This window comes from Notechis scutatus, chromosome Z (genome assembly GCF_049901735.1).
Source record: "Notechis scutatus isolate UNSWTSFEM ecotype Mainland chromosome Z, rNotScu1.2, whole genome shotgun sequence".
NCBI classification, from domain to species: domain Eukaryota; kingdom Metazoa; phylum Chordata; class Lepidosauria; order Squamata; family Elapidae; genus Notechis; species Notechis scutatus.
The window spans coordinates 17,893,857-17,909,951 of record NC_142025.1 but is presented as its reverse complement, the minus strand read 5'-3'; the positions used below and the strand labels follow the sequence as shown (position 1 = coordinate 17,909,951).

General features: G+C 35.5%; 1 protein-coding gene across 6 annotated transcripts in view; it reads right to left on the bottom strand.

Annotated features, from left to right (window-relative positions):
• Positions 1-16,095, bottom strand: part of NRP1 (neuropilin 1) — a 165,004-nt gene that overhangs the window by 28,275 nt on the left and 120,634 nt on the right. For 5 of the 6 annotated variants that reach the window (XM_087947104.1, XM_087947105.1, XM_087947107.1 and 2 more), the window contains 4 exons: positions 12,520-12,854; positions 5,675-5,819; positions 4,354-4,458; positions 996-1,055 (listed from right to left, as the gene is read on the bottom strand). In XM_087947104.1, the coding sequence (XP_087803230.1) occupies positions 996-1,055; positions 4,354-4,458; positions 5,675-5,819; positions 12,520-12,854 (645 nt within the window). The remainder of the gene's footprint in view (positions 1-995; positions 1,056-4,353; positions 4,459-5,674; positions 5,820-12,519; positions 12,855-16,095) is intronic. The other variant, XM_087947109.1, reaches the window with a different exon arrangement.

The window sequence follows — 16,095 nt, the reverse complement described above, 5'->3', positions numbered from 1 at the left end:
TTTATGACAAGGAAATTCAGAGGTTAAGAGACAAAATCTTGGAATTAATTACTTTACTCTGATTGCTTTTTGTCACACTGTTGTCTTTTATGGAAGCTTTTTCATTATTGATACATTCTTTTTTTCTTTTTTCTTTTTGCTTATAGCAAAGCCTCAGTATGGCAGAAACACATCCAAAGACACATAGCCTGTGAAATTACTTTTGAGGCTGTGCCTGATTGTCATTTAATAAAGGAAATGGGAGTAAGGGGAGGAGTGACCTTTTCCCCTTTTTACAATTATTAACACAAAGCATTTAAAACTGCTGATCAGATTTAGAGAATTTGAGGAGGGGGGGAAATCTTTCTGTCTCTCCCTCTCTTCTCTCTCCATGCAGGATAATAAAATAGCCCAATGAAACTGCAAATTAAGAGCTTTTCCAAGCACTATTAGCTATTGTATTGATTGAGGAGAAAGGACCAGCTGCCAGTAATAACTTTTTTTTGTCTCTGCTCAAGTTTAAGCAATTTGCATAAAATCTTTCAAAGAAGTCTACCTAGGAAAGAATATTGTAAAACTGCCAACTGTATGATTGGAGGAAAAAAAAACCTGGCAAAGTTTTCCCAGAACAGCGGAACATATAAATAGCCTGAACCTTACTCCTGTTCTCGATGGCCTTTCTCCCTTTGGTTTGCAAACACATCATGTATTATAGACAAGATATCATGTTTATCCCAGAAAGTACAGTGTGCAATTCAGCTGCTGAATATTTTCATAGTATTGTCACAACTTGGCATACATCAACACAGATTCTTTATACTGTATACACATTTGGATGAAAGAAGAAAAGTGTTTAGTGAACGGAGCTTAGAATTCAAATGTTCCATTATCCTTCAAATATTTTGAAAGGAAAGCAAGTTGGAAGATCCTGCAATTCATTTAAATTGCTGTTGACATAACACACAATTCAGAAATGTAGTGTATTTTATCCAGAGACTATTATTTTTATAGCCTACCTGGCTGAACTGTAGTATCAGTTGGTACTGGTTTTTCTGTGATCGTAGCTGTGGTACTCCCTGGAAAAAAAAAATTGCACGCACGCACACACACACACACACACACACAAAGTCAAAATCCATTCATTTATCATCTTATTTATAAATGTTCATGCAAATTGAATAATCAATGTTTGTTTATTTATTTTCAAGGACACTTTATTTGAAAAACACGCTATCTTGAATATAACACAACTTCCCCAAATTGAATTTAAAATTGTTAGTTAAATTCTATCATTATTCTTCTACTGCACAATCTGCTAATAATGATCTAAGAGACCTAAGCAAGAAAAATTGGCGCAAGAAAAGTTTAAAAGACTGTGAGTTTGATTTTGATTGACCCTATAAAGAGCTCTCTCTAATGATCCAGGCCTGTCAAACTGGCAAATGGCAGCCAGATACGTCACACCAGGCCACCCTGGCAAAAAATGTCATGATATGTCATGATTTGGCCCATGACACAATCGAGTTTGACACCCGTGTAATATCTAATCCCATTCCTTTGTCTTTGTGCTGAACAGAAAATGTTAAAGTGACAGACACCATTCTTTCATGTAGTATATTCTCAGAGAAAATACCATAATATCCATGTTATGGAACTGAGAATGTTGAGAGCTTGCTTAACTTTGATGACTTTAAAAAACAGAGTTCAAACTACTTAATAAACTTTAATTGTTTCCATAAAATTTTGGGTGGGATGGAGAGGAAAACCAAATATCATCACTATGTGATGCTTAATAAGAATGAATTTTATTTTAGCTATCTATGCCCCCAATGAATCAGACATTACAAGAGAAGATAAAACCTACCCCAAGCATTTAGTGATGTTGGGAGCTGCACTATCATATAAGAAAGAATAAATATTAACCTGTCCAGCTATATATTATTTTATTAATTATAATTGAATAATAACTCATCAGAATGAAAATGAAGTCACTTCATTTATTTGTAAATGAACAAATATTTGTAGGGACATCACTTTGATTAACAAACAAATCCTAACCAGATATAAAGCTCTATGAGATAAGAAAATTCCAAACAGCTTCATCCGCTAACCAAAGTGTAGTTTATATAAGAAACAAACACCATTTTAGCTGTCTGATTTTTGCAGCTTCTTTTAATTTGCTAATACTTAGATGTGCCTTACAGACTTAGGAAGAAGTAGGAAGAACAGACTACCACTGAGTTCCAGTTTAGAATAAATATTAATGAAAAGGAAAAAGTAGGATTCTCCCCCCCCCCTTCTCTGCTCCAATTGTAATGTCTTTGCGAAATGGAATTTGGAAGAAAACTACCCCAGTTATAAATAAACTGGATTTCAGCCAAGATTGCATTAGCCTACTTAACAATCCAGCTAAGACAGTTAAATTACAAGTGATTAGAATACTTCTGTATTGTTTCAGGGGGAGAAAAATGTATCTTTCTCTTTTCTTATTTATACATTGTGTTTTAAACAATAAACCCCAGGATTTTCATTAGAGCTAAAGTTGTACTGCAATAGGTTAACATGTATTTTACAATTTAATACTAATCCATTGTTCTTGTTTTAATCAACTTCAGCAAAATAAAATGGCACAAAATTACCCACATATGCATACATTTTTTTCATGTTTGTCTTTTTATCTTCATTTTCATCTTTACCTGCTAAATAGTAGAATATTTCTGTAGTTTCTTAAGCTATTTATGTAAAACTTGTAATTTTTCACTTGATTTCCCTGTCAAAAACATCAGCCTTGGTCTTTGATACATTAATTTTAAGATAACATATTCCTCACTGCAATATACAATGAAGCTGTACTTTTCATACAGGCATTACATATTAACATTTATTGAGTTACACTATTATCATCTATTCTTTTTATAGAGTCTTCAAAACATCTTTGAGTACAATGGAAGGGTGTAGCCTAAAAAACTCATCCGGCTTTGTCTATGAGTACTTTGTCCTTTTTTTTTTGTTGGACATTAACACTTTATCATTCATTTCATTTCTATTCTTGACAAATTATTATTTCTTATTCCATAATTAATTTTAAATCTAATCTCTCTATTAGGCCTCCTTAGCTCAGCCTCTTCATTTAGTTCAGCATTATTTCCATACCGTAAATTTTCGCCACTTTTTCTCCACATCTTCATATGTCCTTGCTCTTTGTCAACATTTTTGTAAATATCTTTTCTTCTCTACATACTTTGTACAACGTATTTCTCTCATCATTTTTGCAGCAGTTATAAGCATTTCTCTCTTCATCCACAGCCTCTTTTACTACTGTATATTATACCTTCAATGTCTAAATCCATATTTCATCCATTCATTGTTTTTAGATCTATGTTTATTCCATTAATTAATTAATTAATTCGTTCATTCATTCATTAATTCATTCAGTATAGCTGCCCACCTCAACCAAGTGACTCTGGGCAGCTCACAATTCTAAAATTGATTTATAGACTTATGTTTAAATCATGCATTTGAAACAAAGAATTTTTTTCTAAACAGATATTTGTCACATAGTCACCATTTTAATTTATTCTTGGTCTCCAAATAGCCTGATTGTTTATTTTATCTTGTTCTTATTCATCTGTTCAAGTTGTCTAGCAGAATGGTTTTTTTCCCCTCAGAATGTTTCCCCCCACCCCCGCTCTCATTTTTAGATTATTGCATAATTCTCCCCCAAATCTATCATGAGTCTTCCTTTGTCAATATTCATTGGTATTTACCACAACCCAAAATGACACCAGATAATATTTTCTAGCATACATTTTATTCCTTTCATTCATAACTAAACTTATAGCATCACTTTCTTGCACTCTTTATTAACCTTCCCAGTTTCACAGATAGGCCACAAATATTGAAATTAACTATGTATCATGACTTTAGTTATACCTGTTTTATCTCTCTTTTCTGCTAGGTAATACTACTGGTCAGTTTGGGCATATTTGAGACATATCTTTCCTCACACTATTCTAAGAAAGCTCACCAAATATCTCATCTATAGGCTACCTATAGGCAACATATACTTGTCCACATTCCTCAATTAAGAAGTATTTTCAATTTATTAATATACTCAAGTCACATAGCTAATCAAGCAGATTTAAATCAAATCATTAATGAAAGGAATTAAAAGACAGGCATATTAAAGCACACAAATTTACAGATATATCACAGCAAGTATATTTAAGGTATGACTATTAAGCTCAACACCTTGTTGCAGATAATGCATGAATATGTCATAATTTTTCTACTAAGTAATAAACATAAGAATGGCATTGCGAAAATGATTTGAATGAAAACAGAGTTGCAATGAAATGTGGATGGTTTCTGCACCTGTCAAATGGAAGTCATCACCTGTTCCACTGTAGCAGTTTGCTTGGTCGTCATCACACTCATCCACAGGACTGGTATCAGCAGTGGTTGGGACTGAAGTAGTTACTGAAAAAAACGTCCCAGCTTGATTCAGTTAAGATAGATTCAAAGGCAGGGCTTTTTAATGTATTAGAATGCATACTTGTCCACATTCATTACCTGGAAATAGTGAGTACTAGTATTGGTTTGGAAAAGTATTAAAGTGAAAATACTAAGAATTATTTAAAAGAATAATTCTTTTGAATAAATTAAAAATAATAATTTAAAATTATTTAAAATAACTAAAATTATGCTTTTTATTAATATTCTTTTTTTAATCTCCCCAAATTTCAGCTTGGAGAATTCTTACCGTGCTTATAGGAGAGCAAATGATAGGAAATAGGAAGAGGAAGTTGGATAATTTCTTTTGTGAAATTAAATGCTAACAAATAGCAATACCAATAGCATTTAGACTTATATACTGATTCACAGTGCTTTACAGCCCTCTCAAAGTGATTTACAGTGTCAGCATATTGCCCCCAACAATCTGGGTTCTCATTGTTCAAATGCTTTTGTTCCTTATGGTCTCATACAAGGAAGAAAAGATTGTGGTTTATTCTTGCTAATACGACCCACCCTGAAAGTAAGTCCTAGCTTGATTTTTTACATATGCACCCAATATAAGCCCTACCCCCCAAATAAGCCCTTATTAAGATCCCATCCACTCCAGAGTGCATGGCTAAACATTAAACTAGGGTAGGGATGATGGGGTGGAGCTGCCCTACTACTTACCTTAGGACAGTTGTAGCCATGTGTCACACACCCCGACACCTGCCTTGCCAGCCCATTTCTTCTGCAGCCAGCAAGGCTTTCCTAAAGGACTTTATAGCTCGATCTGGAGCTCTGTTAACAGCTGCAGAGGTCTTCAGGAAAGCCTTGCCAGCTACAGAAGAAGTTCCTGAAAGCGAAAAGGAGGCCGGGAGTGATGCACGCAATTTAATTTAATTTAAATATATAGGAAGTTGTAATTAAATGGATCAATCATATTGAAATGACCCCTCATTTATTAGTATTTTCATTTTGAAGAAGGAGGAAAAGGAGGAGGAGGAGAAGGACTTTACATATACTGCCACGTAGTTCATTGAATTCTGCTAGCATCAAACAAAAAGTCTAATATGCTAGTTGAAGATAGAAAAAGAATGATAAAAATCACACTAAATATTAAAAGCTAATGGAGGATCAATAGACCAGTATTATAGGAAAGTAATTAATGAAACCAATTTATCAGGGATTGTGCAATTACCTTCAATTTCACAACCCAGCAGTTCCAATCTTAGTCCCAATCCAGCATGTGTGGCTCTTTCTGGATAAACACGGATGAATCTGGTTGTCAACGGGTCAAAAGTGCGAAGTTCAGGAGTATCATAGTTGGTATTGCCTTCAAAAATCTGTACAGCATACATAAAAAATTGTGCTGCTTAACAATCACAAATAGGTTTATTTTTAGCCAGCTGGCAATTTCCTCCCCTTAACAACTGAATAGTAATCACAGTTCTGATTGTTCAAAGTGGCTCATTTATTTAGAAAATAAAAGAAAGAAAAGATAGTTGAAGACTCTCTAAGAAGTTTCATGTCTTGTTTTCCAGAAATCTATCCATCAGGACTAGTAGGAGAGTCAAATGTTTTAATGGCATGTCTTTTTAATGAAACGTATATTTGGAATTTACATTGATATATTCAAGGAAGGATTTCTTCTCATATCACCATTCATGTAGTTACAAGGGAAAATTTCAAGAGAGAATTTTTATCCTGATGTTTATAGTTATATTGCAAGTATACAAATTAAACTTTAGAAACAATAGCTGCTGTAAGATAACAGATGTCTATAAAACTAAATCTAAGCAAGATAAACTACTTGTAATGTAATACAGATACAGTATTTGTGAGATTGCTTGGAAAACCAGTCAACTATAGAAACATTTGATTTGGACTTCATTAGTTTTCATTGTATTAATAACACAAATCTCAACCAGAACATAATTATTCTGAAGCCCAGACTTTTTAATTTTAGATGTCAACCTGCCCCTGGAAGCATAGCTATTTAAACCCAATCATGTATAGATCCCTAACTTTTCCTACAATAGACGATAACGATATGTAATAAAGAATTTTGAACTAGCATAAAATATATTTTGTTTAAGCTGTCACTGAAAAGATGAGAATAAAACTGCTACATTATTCAAATGATTTTTGTGAAAATGCCATAACATGGAAATCAACCATATTCATCTTGATTCGTACTTCTGACCTCTTACTAGCTTTGTTACAACTCAGGCTTGATTTAGTTTTCATGTTAGCTCTATGGAAACCATTGAGAAATGCTTCCAAAGGAAAGCTGCTTTGTGTCAAGGATATTGGCAGAAACACTTCAGCTAAATGTAGAATGTTTTTAACAGTAGCCAAAGTATAGAGAATCTTCACCCAATATATCTAATTTACATGCTAAATTACACATTTAAGTTATAATTCTGTTCTCTTCCTTAACTAGTTTCTTCACCACAGATAGTCCTCAACTTATTAGCAGACATTTTACGACCACTCAAAGTTATGTCAGCCACAGAATGGGTACTTTACAGCTCATAAAATGCTCCCTTGTTGGCATAAATGGATATGCTGGTCCCTCTATGGTCACATAATTGCATGTTGGGTGGATCAGTTGATCATGGTTTGCAATGAATTTTGCAGGGGCTTTTGCTGCAAAAAACACCCATTCAAATGAATGGCTTCACTTAACAACTGTAGCTCTGGCTTAATATCTGCTGCGTTCACTTAATGACTTCTTGCAAAACAGACCGGGAAGTTACTTCTGGCCACATAAGGGCTTCAACTTATGATTATAAAGACTTCTGATCATTAAGCCAAGAACTTCCCTTAGTGAGTTAGTTAAGCACATGAAGTTTTCTTTGGAGGAAAAAGCCTTCTTGCGAATCAGAATGATGCCTAAATTGAATTGGCCAATTACTTGTGCTTCAAAAGAATGTCTCAGAAGTTGAAAGATTTCTTGCCCTTTTAAAATTTCATTTGCACAAATATTTAGGTCAACCTTATTCATATGTAGCAATGCATTTTGGCTTTTGATTTATAGCCTGGATTTAGATTATTTGTTATCTAGAAATTCCTCAGTATGATTTCGTCATCTGTCTATTCCTTGTCTATTTTCCTTTCTATGAATGTGAGAACACATTCATTAATGATTTTATCCATTCATTAAGCTTCTTTCGAGTTCATGGGTGCCAAAATATGTTTGAATTCATATATCTCTTCAGCATTCTATGCCTGCTGTTTATTTATAGGTAGAAACCCATATACTTTATAACAGCACATGATTAGATGTTCTGTTTATAAACTCTATACATATTTATCCAAAAATAAATGTGCTGAACAGTATGGATCTCCTACTCAAATCTAAAAAAAGAGAAGTGATTGGTATAGTGAGAATATTTGGAAAATACATCTAAAGGAAGAGTTTTCAGAGGGTACAACTATTTATATATAAAAAGTCATCATCATTAACAGTAAAATTCAAATTTCAACTATCATAAAAGTTTCATGAGAAAAGTGTGCTATAGTGATGAAGACTTTGGACAAAGGCTAGCGAGATACAAGTTTACTTCATTCGTAGAAATTTACTGGATGGAGGCCTTCAAAGTAGACCAGACTAGGCAGTCAAAGTCATTCAAGGTAATACTACTTTTACCTAAGATTACAGCAACAGAATCTTGCAACTCTGAATATATTTTCCCACTCCTTTATCTTCATAAGAATTAGGAAGGGTTTTGTCTGAGGTACTTTTTCAGATTACAATTCTGGCCCAGATTCAGATTTCTTTTATTTGGCCATTGTCTTGGTAGTGGCTCTTCTTCTTATTCTTTCTGCCCATTACACTGGATGACTTTGAACCAGTCATCCCAACCTACCCTAAAGTTGATATTGATGAAGAAAAATAATGAGTTCTCTGTATGAGTACCTAACAAAAGTAGTGATATGAATAAACCCCACCCAGTTGATCCTAATTAAATATATTAAGTATCATAGGAACTGTGAAGACTAATCACTATTTTTATTATAGGAGTAAAACAAATCATTGGGTCTCTATTGATGAAATGTTTACTTAGGAATTAAAAAAAACATTTTTTTTTCAATTCAGAGATGTCTTTCATTCACCATTTGGCCATAGACATTAAAATGCAGAAGGATGTCTCCAATGGTAAGAAATATAATTAAGCAGGAGAAAGGACAGAAGCAGAAGATTAGGATTTAGTATTCTTTGAAGCATTTTGGATAAGCCTGTCTCCTTTTGAAATTTAACAGTGTTTGCTATTTGGGTGGTAGAAGCTACTCTAGAGAAAGTAGAGTACATTCTACTCTGGAATGTATCAAAGTCATAATTATACATAAATTATTGCTCTCATTGTGTGCTTCTGTGAAATGATAGAAAGCAACTGTGTGTGCTCTTACTGCTATGTGTCTTTGTACCAGATCAGGGCTAGAAACAAAGAATTCATACTGTTTGACTATCCTTACTTAGATGAGTGTGTCTGATAGTTGGGTTCAAGTGTTCACTATCAGTTTTTCAGGAGACCTTGAGAAACATCTCCAATACAGTCAATACAATCAAATAATAATTTAATAAGGTGGTTACCAACCAATTTAGCTTTTAAATCATATTTATTTCTGCAACATCAAAAAGCTGAGAACAAGGAACAAACATTAACTTAAGAAACAATCTACTTATCAATATCGTAGGAAAGTTTAAAAAAATTAATCACAATGCCAGTTGCATATGTTCCCTCAATCCCACTCCTCAAAAAGGGAAAACTTTGCTAGGGCTTCTGTTATTTTTAAAGGTTCTGTTATATACAGAGTTACTATGAAAATAAGCTTTCTAGATGCAAAGATACCTTTCCCCCTACATTTAAAAATTCCTGCAAGATATGATAGTGAAATTATATCATGTTGATTATTTTTTCAGTTACTGTAGACACTTCCCCAAAATCTGTAGTCATGTTGTCATAACTGAAATGGATGAGGTACCACAGTATGGCTTCATCCTTCCAGATGGCAATTAAAATCCACCCCAATTCTCAGAATAGTGTTCTAGCTCAGATTTCTTTTATTTGGCTTTTGCCTTGGTAGTAGGTTTCTCCTTTGTCTTCAAGATTATTCCCTCTGGAAGGATGACTTTGGACCAGTCAGCCTAACCTAACCTACAGGTGGACAGTTGTGAAGAAAAATAAGAGGAAGGAGTATGTATGTTACCTTGACTTCCTAACAAAAGGAGTGATATGAATAAAAACAAATACATAAATTCTATAAAAGAAAAGGCTATTTATAATATAGGGACCCATTCTTGTTACTATGGAATCCATCTTTAATGATTGTTTAGGTAATAAAATATAATAATGAATACTGTTTGGTGTGTCTGACAATGGTTTTGAATATGTTGTATCAAAAAAGGAGCAAAATAATTCAATCAATATAGCGGTTCAACTGCTTACTGCAGCAATATGAATAGGTACAAATCTATCATATGGTGCTTTCCATCTAAGAATGTATTCAGTAAATTCTGTTTCAAGAAAGATATTTGTTTTTAATTTATTCTTTTAATCAGTGTAGTCAGCATTACATATAGCTAAGCTTAATTAATATTTTAAAAAAGCCTGAATCCTATTTTAAATTCTCCTAGCTTTCTAATATCTCAGGATTTCATCCAATTTCCCCACAGACAGAACAATTTTAAATATTCAGAATATTTGCTAGGATTATGCATGTTATAAAACTTTTTTAAAAGTAGATTTTAAGACGCTCAATGGACATAATATGTCTGCCAGCATTCATTTTGACAGGATTGCTAGTTCTGACAGTAAGAACAAATGCTCTGAATTTAATACCAGAAGACTAAGTAGCCCAAGGTATGTCACAGCAAAAACATGTAATGCTACCAGTATTTATTTTCTGCTTCATTTACAAGGCTATATCAGGACAATATGCATTTCTAATAAAAAACAAAGTTAGATCCCATTAATGGAATTACTTATTTTTTTACATTTTATCATGAGCCCTTTATTTTCAGATTCAAGGCCATTTGAAAATAGATTCATGGTTGCCCTTCTTCTATAGAAGTTAAGAAGTGGATACAATTTCTGGACAGGCTGAAGTTCTAGCACACTGCTTTATATTGTGCCTAATACAAGTGATATGGCCAAGCAATAGTTCATCGTGGGTTTTTTTAAAAGCTCCAAATGAGAACAAAGAGATGAAACATGAGATATTTTGCATGTACAGATAGAACAGATAATCCTGAATTTACAACAACAATTGGGAGCAGAATTTCAATTGCTATGCAATGTGGCCATTGAGTTATCAATGATCAATTTTACAAACATTTTTACCATAGTTAAGTGAATTACACAGGCATTAAATGAATCTGGCTTGCTTATCAGAAGTCAACAAGGAAGGTAGCAAATTGCAATCATGTAACCCCAAAATGCTACAACCATTGTAAATTAGAGCTGGTTGCCAGTACTAAATACTACCTATAGCCTACCACTGAGCTATACATTTCACATTTACAAAGAACATGATAGTTAACCAGTATGAGAGAGGATTAATACTTAGAAGGGAGACCATCAAATGGTCTTAGTCAGCAGTGGGATCCTACCTGTTCCACTACCAGTTTGGTGATTGCACATGTGTGCTTGAGCATCTAACGCATGCACACCTAATGTACAGACTGCGGCTTTCCCCACACCAGCTGAGGCCTAAATCAGCTGAGAGGATAAAGAAGAGAAAAGTGCAGGGGTGGGACGGAGGGCCGATCCTATGCTTTTCTCTTCTTTCTCCTCTCAGCTGAGGTCGGAGGCTTTTTTTTACTACCAGTTCATCTGAACCGGTCTGAACTGGTAACATACCATGACTGGTCTTAATGCTATAGACCAGTGGTCCCCAACCTTTTTTGTACCAGGGACCAGTTTCACGCAGAAACACTTTTTCAAGGACCAGGGGGAGTCCGAGTTTGGTGGTTTGCTTGCAGACGTTTCATTACCTGACTAGATAACATCTGATGTTGTTACCTAGTTGGGTAATAAAACGTCTGCCAGCAAACCACCAAGTTCAGGAGCGCCAATGCCTCCTCATTGCAACCCTGAGCGACAGATATTCTCTTCTATTGGGACATTTAAAACGGAGAGTTTCAGCTGCAGATTCAGGAACTGCGCCTGGCTGAGGAGCGCCTTCAAAACTGAGCGCTGGGCGGTGGCAGCCCACGGCTGTCTCCGCAGCTCAGGACAAGTCCCTGCAGGATGGCTGAGAAGCCCCTCCTCTCGGCCCTGCCTTCCTCAGCCTCATCCCTCAGGTGTTTGCCTCGTTCCTCTCTCAGTCGCTCTCTCGCTCCTCCACCAGCCCAGGAAGAAACTGCTTCAAAGAAGCCGGCAGGGTGGCTTCCTGTCGGCACAGCTCCTCTGAAGCACCTGTTCACCCCCACACAGCCACCCGCAGTTCAATCCAGTGCTCCGTTCTGCCTGCCTGCCTGCCTTTGTTTCTGGTTGTTTCGGAGCAGCTTCGGCTGAGAAAAAGAGGCGAATAGTTATTTCTTTGCGGCCCGGTACAAAGTGATCCACGGACCGGTACCGGTCCGGGGTCCGGTGGTTGTGGACCCCTGCTATAGACTACACTACAAAGTATAAAAACAATAGCAACATTCTCCAAAATGGCAGTGGCTAACCATATCCATAATATGACTAAGAAAATATTAAGACACATCCTTGTAATTGCCAAAAATTAAGCTTGATTCAATAGAGCCTTTATCTTTCTGTAAGTTAAGATAAAACCATTTGAACTAACCATTTTTCTGATTAGCTTAAAAGCAGGGCAACAGCTAGGTTGCTTTAGTTCATGGATATAAGTTTTCTAGTTATAAACTATCTTATCTTATCACTATTTTCTACATTAACTGAAGCAGCTCTGTAGCATTTTAGTGTGCTACTTTATTTGGAGATACCAAAAAAATGAGCCTTTTGTATCCAGATCAAAAATCCTGGAGATAAATAGCACTTACTGTGTTCTTCGCCATGATGATTACAAATTTACCTTGGCTTTCTTTTTGCTGGCATCCATAATCCATTTCCAGTCTGATCCATTGTAGCTATATTCAATTTTAAATTTTCTCATGAAGACCTTGTTTTCTCTGTGTTTACCTCCTTGGACAATTATGCCCTGGACTCTCTTTTCTTCACCAAGGTCTATCTGAAGCCATTCTTTTGTATATGTATGACCAACCGGGGGTGGCAGTGCCCATCCTATACGGCTTGTTATAAGACGGACATTTTCTGGAAGCCAATTCCGATCCAATTCATTTGATGCTGTAATCTGAGAGTCAGTGATGAGCCCAGACACCATACCCAGCATGCCAGAGCAAGGATAATCTAAACCAAAGCAAAGGAAAGTAAATAAATGGTTTATATATACATCCCTACAATATCCATATGCATAGTACTTCTGAATAGTTTGACTGCTCATATGTTAACTATTTTTTATCATTCTTTTTATCAGCTTGCTACCATCATCTACAGAGAAGTGTATTATGAGCCTTGGTGGCACAATGGTTAGAAAGCAGTACTGCAGCCACTTCCACTGCCTGCTAGCTGCCTGCAATTTGGTAGTTCGAATCTCACCAGGCTCAAGGTTAACTCAGGCTTCTATCCTTCAGAGGTTGGTAAAATGAGGACTCAGGCTGATTCGGCAAACCTCTTAGAGAAGGTTGTAAATCACTGTGAAGCAGTATATAAGTCTAAGAGCTATTGCTATTGTTATTATTGAGTGAAGTAAAACAGAATAGCCAATAAGACACATTTTGAGAATCTTGTGTAACAGATTTGTAGATTGACTCATTAGGCTTGGCCAACTCTTTTTTTGAATGATGAGCCAAAACATTCTTCTGCAAATTTTAATCATTCTCATTCAATTTTATTGAAAAAAAGGGTGGGGGGGAATGTTGCCCTGAGACCCCAAATTCCAACTTTGAAAGCACTTCATTTAAAAAGGAACATATTATTTTCTGTTTATTTTCATCTTGTCTGCATAGAAACTCAGAACATGGAAGTACCACGGCTTATCTATACCAGAACAAGACCTATGCCCTTGATAAGGAATCCTAAAAACAGACCCACAGAGAAACTATAGCTAGATACACAGGATGTGGTTTGGAAAGCATATAGAAACTTGTAATAAACCTGTTGCTGGAACAAAGAAGGCAACGTGATATTAAGCTTGGGCTAGGGCACAGTGGTGGGGGTATGTGTCCAGATGAAACTCTGGAGATAATTATTTTCAAGCTAAAAACTAGCTCATGCTAAGGAAAACTTGGCAAACACATATAGTTGCATGCACAATCTAGAAAATGAGGAAGAAATTTATAACCAATGTTTGAACTTCTGCTTTGAATCTCTTTTGGCTAGGGGTATAAAAATAGAACACAATCTTTACTTAAAGCTCCTCTTACTTTTTTGCTTTTGCTATTGATAAATTCAACAGAAGAAGCCCTGATCATAAATAAAGTGATACATTTCCACTTTCCTCGACTATGCACGTTTGATTGACCTTCACTCCAGATAAACAAACCAGAGATTTGTGTTTGGCCATCAGTAAGGTACAGATCATAAGCCAAGAGGGTTACATAGTAATTGAATGGTGTGTTGAAGGAACAATAGCCAATAGCAATAAAATATTTGGCCAATTTACAAGGATGACGTTGATTCAAATGTAAGTTGATTCACCAGGACAAATTCAAAAGTAATTCCAAAGCACTCTGAAAGGACCAAAAATAGGTGGAGGAAGAGGAAACCCTTCCAAATCAGAAGTTTCTTTAATTGGTAGAATATTTTCAGGAAATTGGAAGGTAGAACTTCTTAGTATTAATGAAGATATTTGAGATTGATGTTTTTTTTCTTTCTTGAGTATTTTTGCTGCTAACTGCATTGTGTTAAATTTTTGATTACATTGTTTGATAAAAATAGATTATGTCATTTGTACCATATTCCTCAATCTATCCATTCACCTCTTCCTGTTAGTTTCCTTCCTAATCAAAGCTGTTTCTTTCTGGAAAGACAGAAACACTGGAAAATATGCTTGCAACAGTTTTGAAATATGCAATTAATCTGATTAATGAAATAGTTTAGATTAATGGATTTTATTTTAGTTAGAAAGATAAAATTAACCTGCTAGTAAATTTTTCTTTTAATTAATCTATGTGCTTGTTCCTTGCTTCTAAAACACCCTCTTTATCTGAATAATGCAACGTGAACACACATATCATTATAACAGATGATATGACAAGTAAAAACGTACATTTCTGCATTCATTCAGACATAAGGGGGTGTATAGCATCCATATGCAACAAAATCTTTATTTTTTGTTGTCCATATAACTGAATTGGAAGATCTTACAAGAAGAAGTATTCTAGATGATAGGTAGACTAGCAGAAACATTTTAATCATTTTCATTAATCTTCTGTATGCATTATCTTCAAAGCGTTGGACTTGTTTGATTTGAAAAGAAATTAGTAACTAAATTATTTATTCTATTCTTATGTAAGATAGGATAAATGATTGATTCTATCTAATGTTAACTTTTTTGTTATAGAAATGGATAAACATTGAGATATTGTAGTGGCCTCTGAATTATTCATTTGTATGGATGTGGTTATTATTTACATGGTTTCATTTCTTAATTCACAAAGTTAGCATTTGGTTTCATGGACCTTCGTGTATTGCAAGTACTCTGCATATTTCTGCATGTTTAGTCTGTACAAATTCAGAAAAATCCTAGATGGCAACAGAATCAACTTTTTTGAGTAGGTGTTTACTCCATCTAGTGGCTGCTCAGTGGAAATAGCAAAGGACTGGCCAGTGGTGCCTCTGCTAGCGAAAATGGGGCACCAAGGAGGTGGGTGTTTTGGCCGACAGCAGAGGTGATATTCAGGAGGTTCTAACCAGATAGGAGAACCGGTAGTGGAAATTTTGAGTAGTTTGGAGAACCAGCAAATACCACCTCTGACTGGAGATTTTACAGTATCCTTCCCCTGCCACGCCCACCAAGCCACGCCCACAGAACCTGTAGTAAAAATTTTTGAATCCCATCACTGGCTGGCAGGGTACCGCAGGAGGCTGCCCAGGTGAAAAATGGGGCACGTGGGGGTTGCTTGCGGTCCACCACACCTCATTTTGGCCAGCAGGGTGCTGCAGGAGGCCATCCAGGCTGAAAACAGGTCATGCAGGGGCTTCCCCCAGACCCCGAGGTTCCATTTTGGCTGGCAGGATGCTGCAGGAGGGCGTCTATCCCATCTTTTCCTCCCCCCCTTGCCAGCTGGCCCGTGGAGGACAACTACAATGCTGATCCAGCCCTCCAAGAAATCCAGTTTGACACCCCTGACCTAAACCTTATAAAACATCTTATGAAAACATACACATTATATGTGTAGTTATTTTTTAAAATATTTTCCTAGTGCTAACATTAACATTTTAATGTGGTTGGAACTCAAAAGACAACTACTGATTTGTACATATGAAAAAACAGAAAATCTCAATAATTTTCTGTTTTTTTAAGATAACTAAGAATTATTTACCTGGAAATATATAATGGTATCACTGACAACTGTCCAGCTGGTAA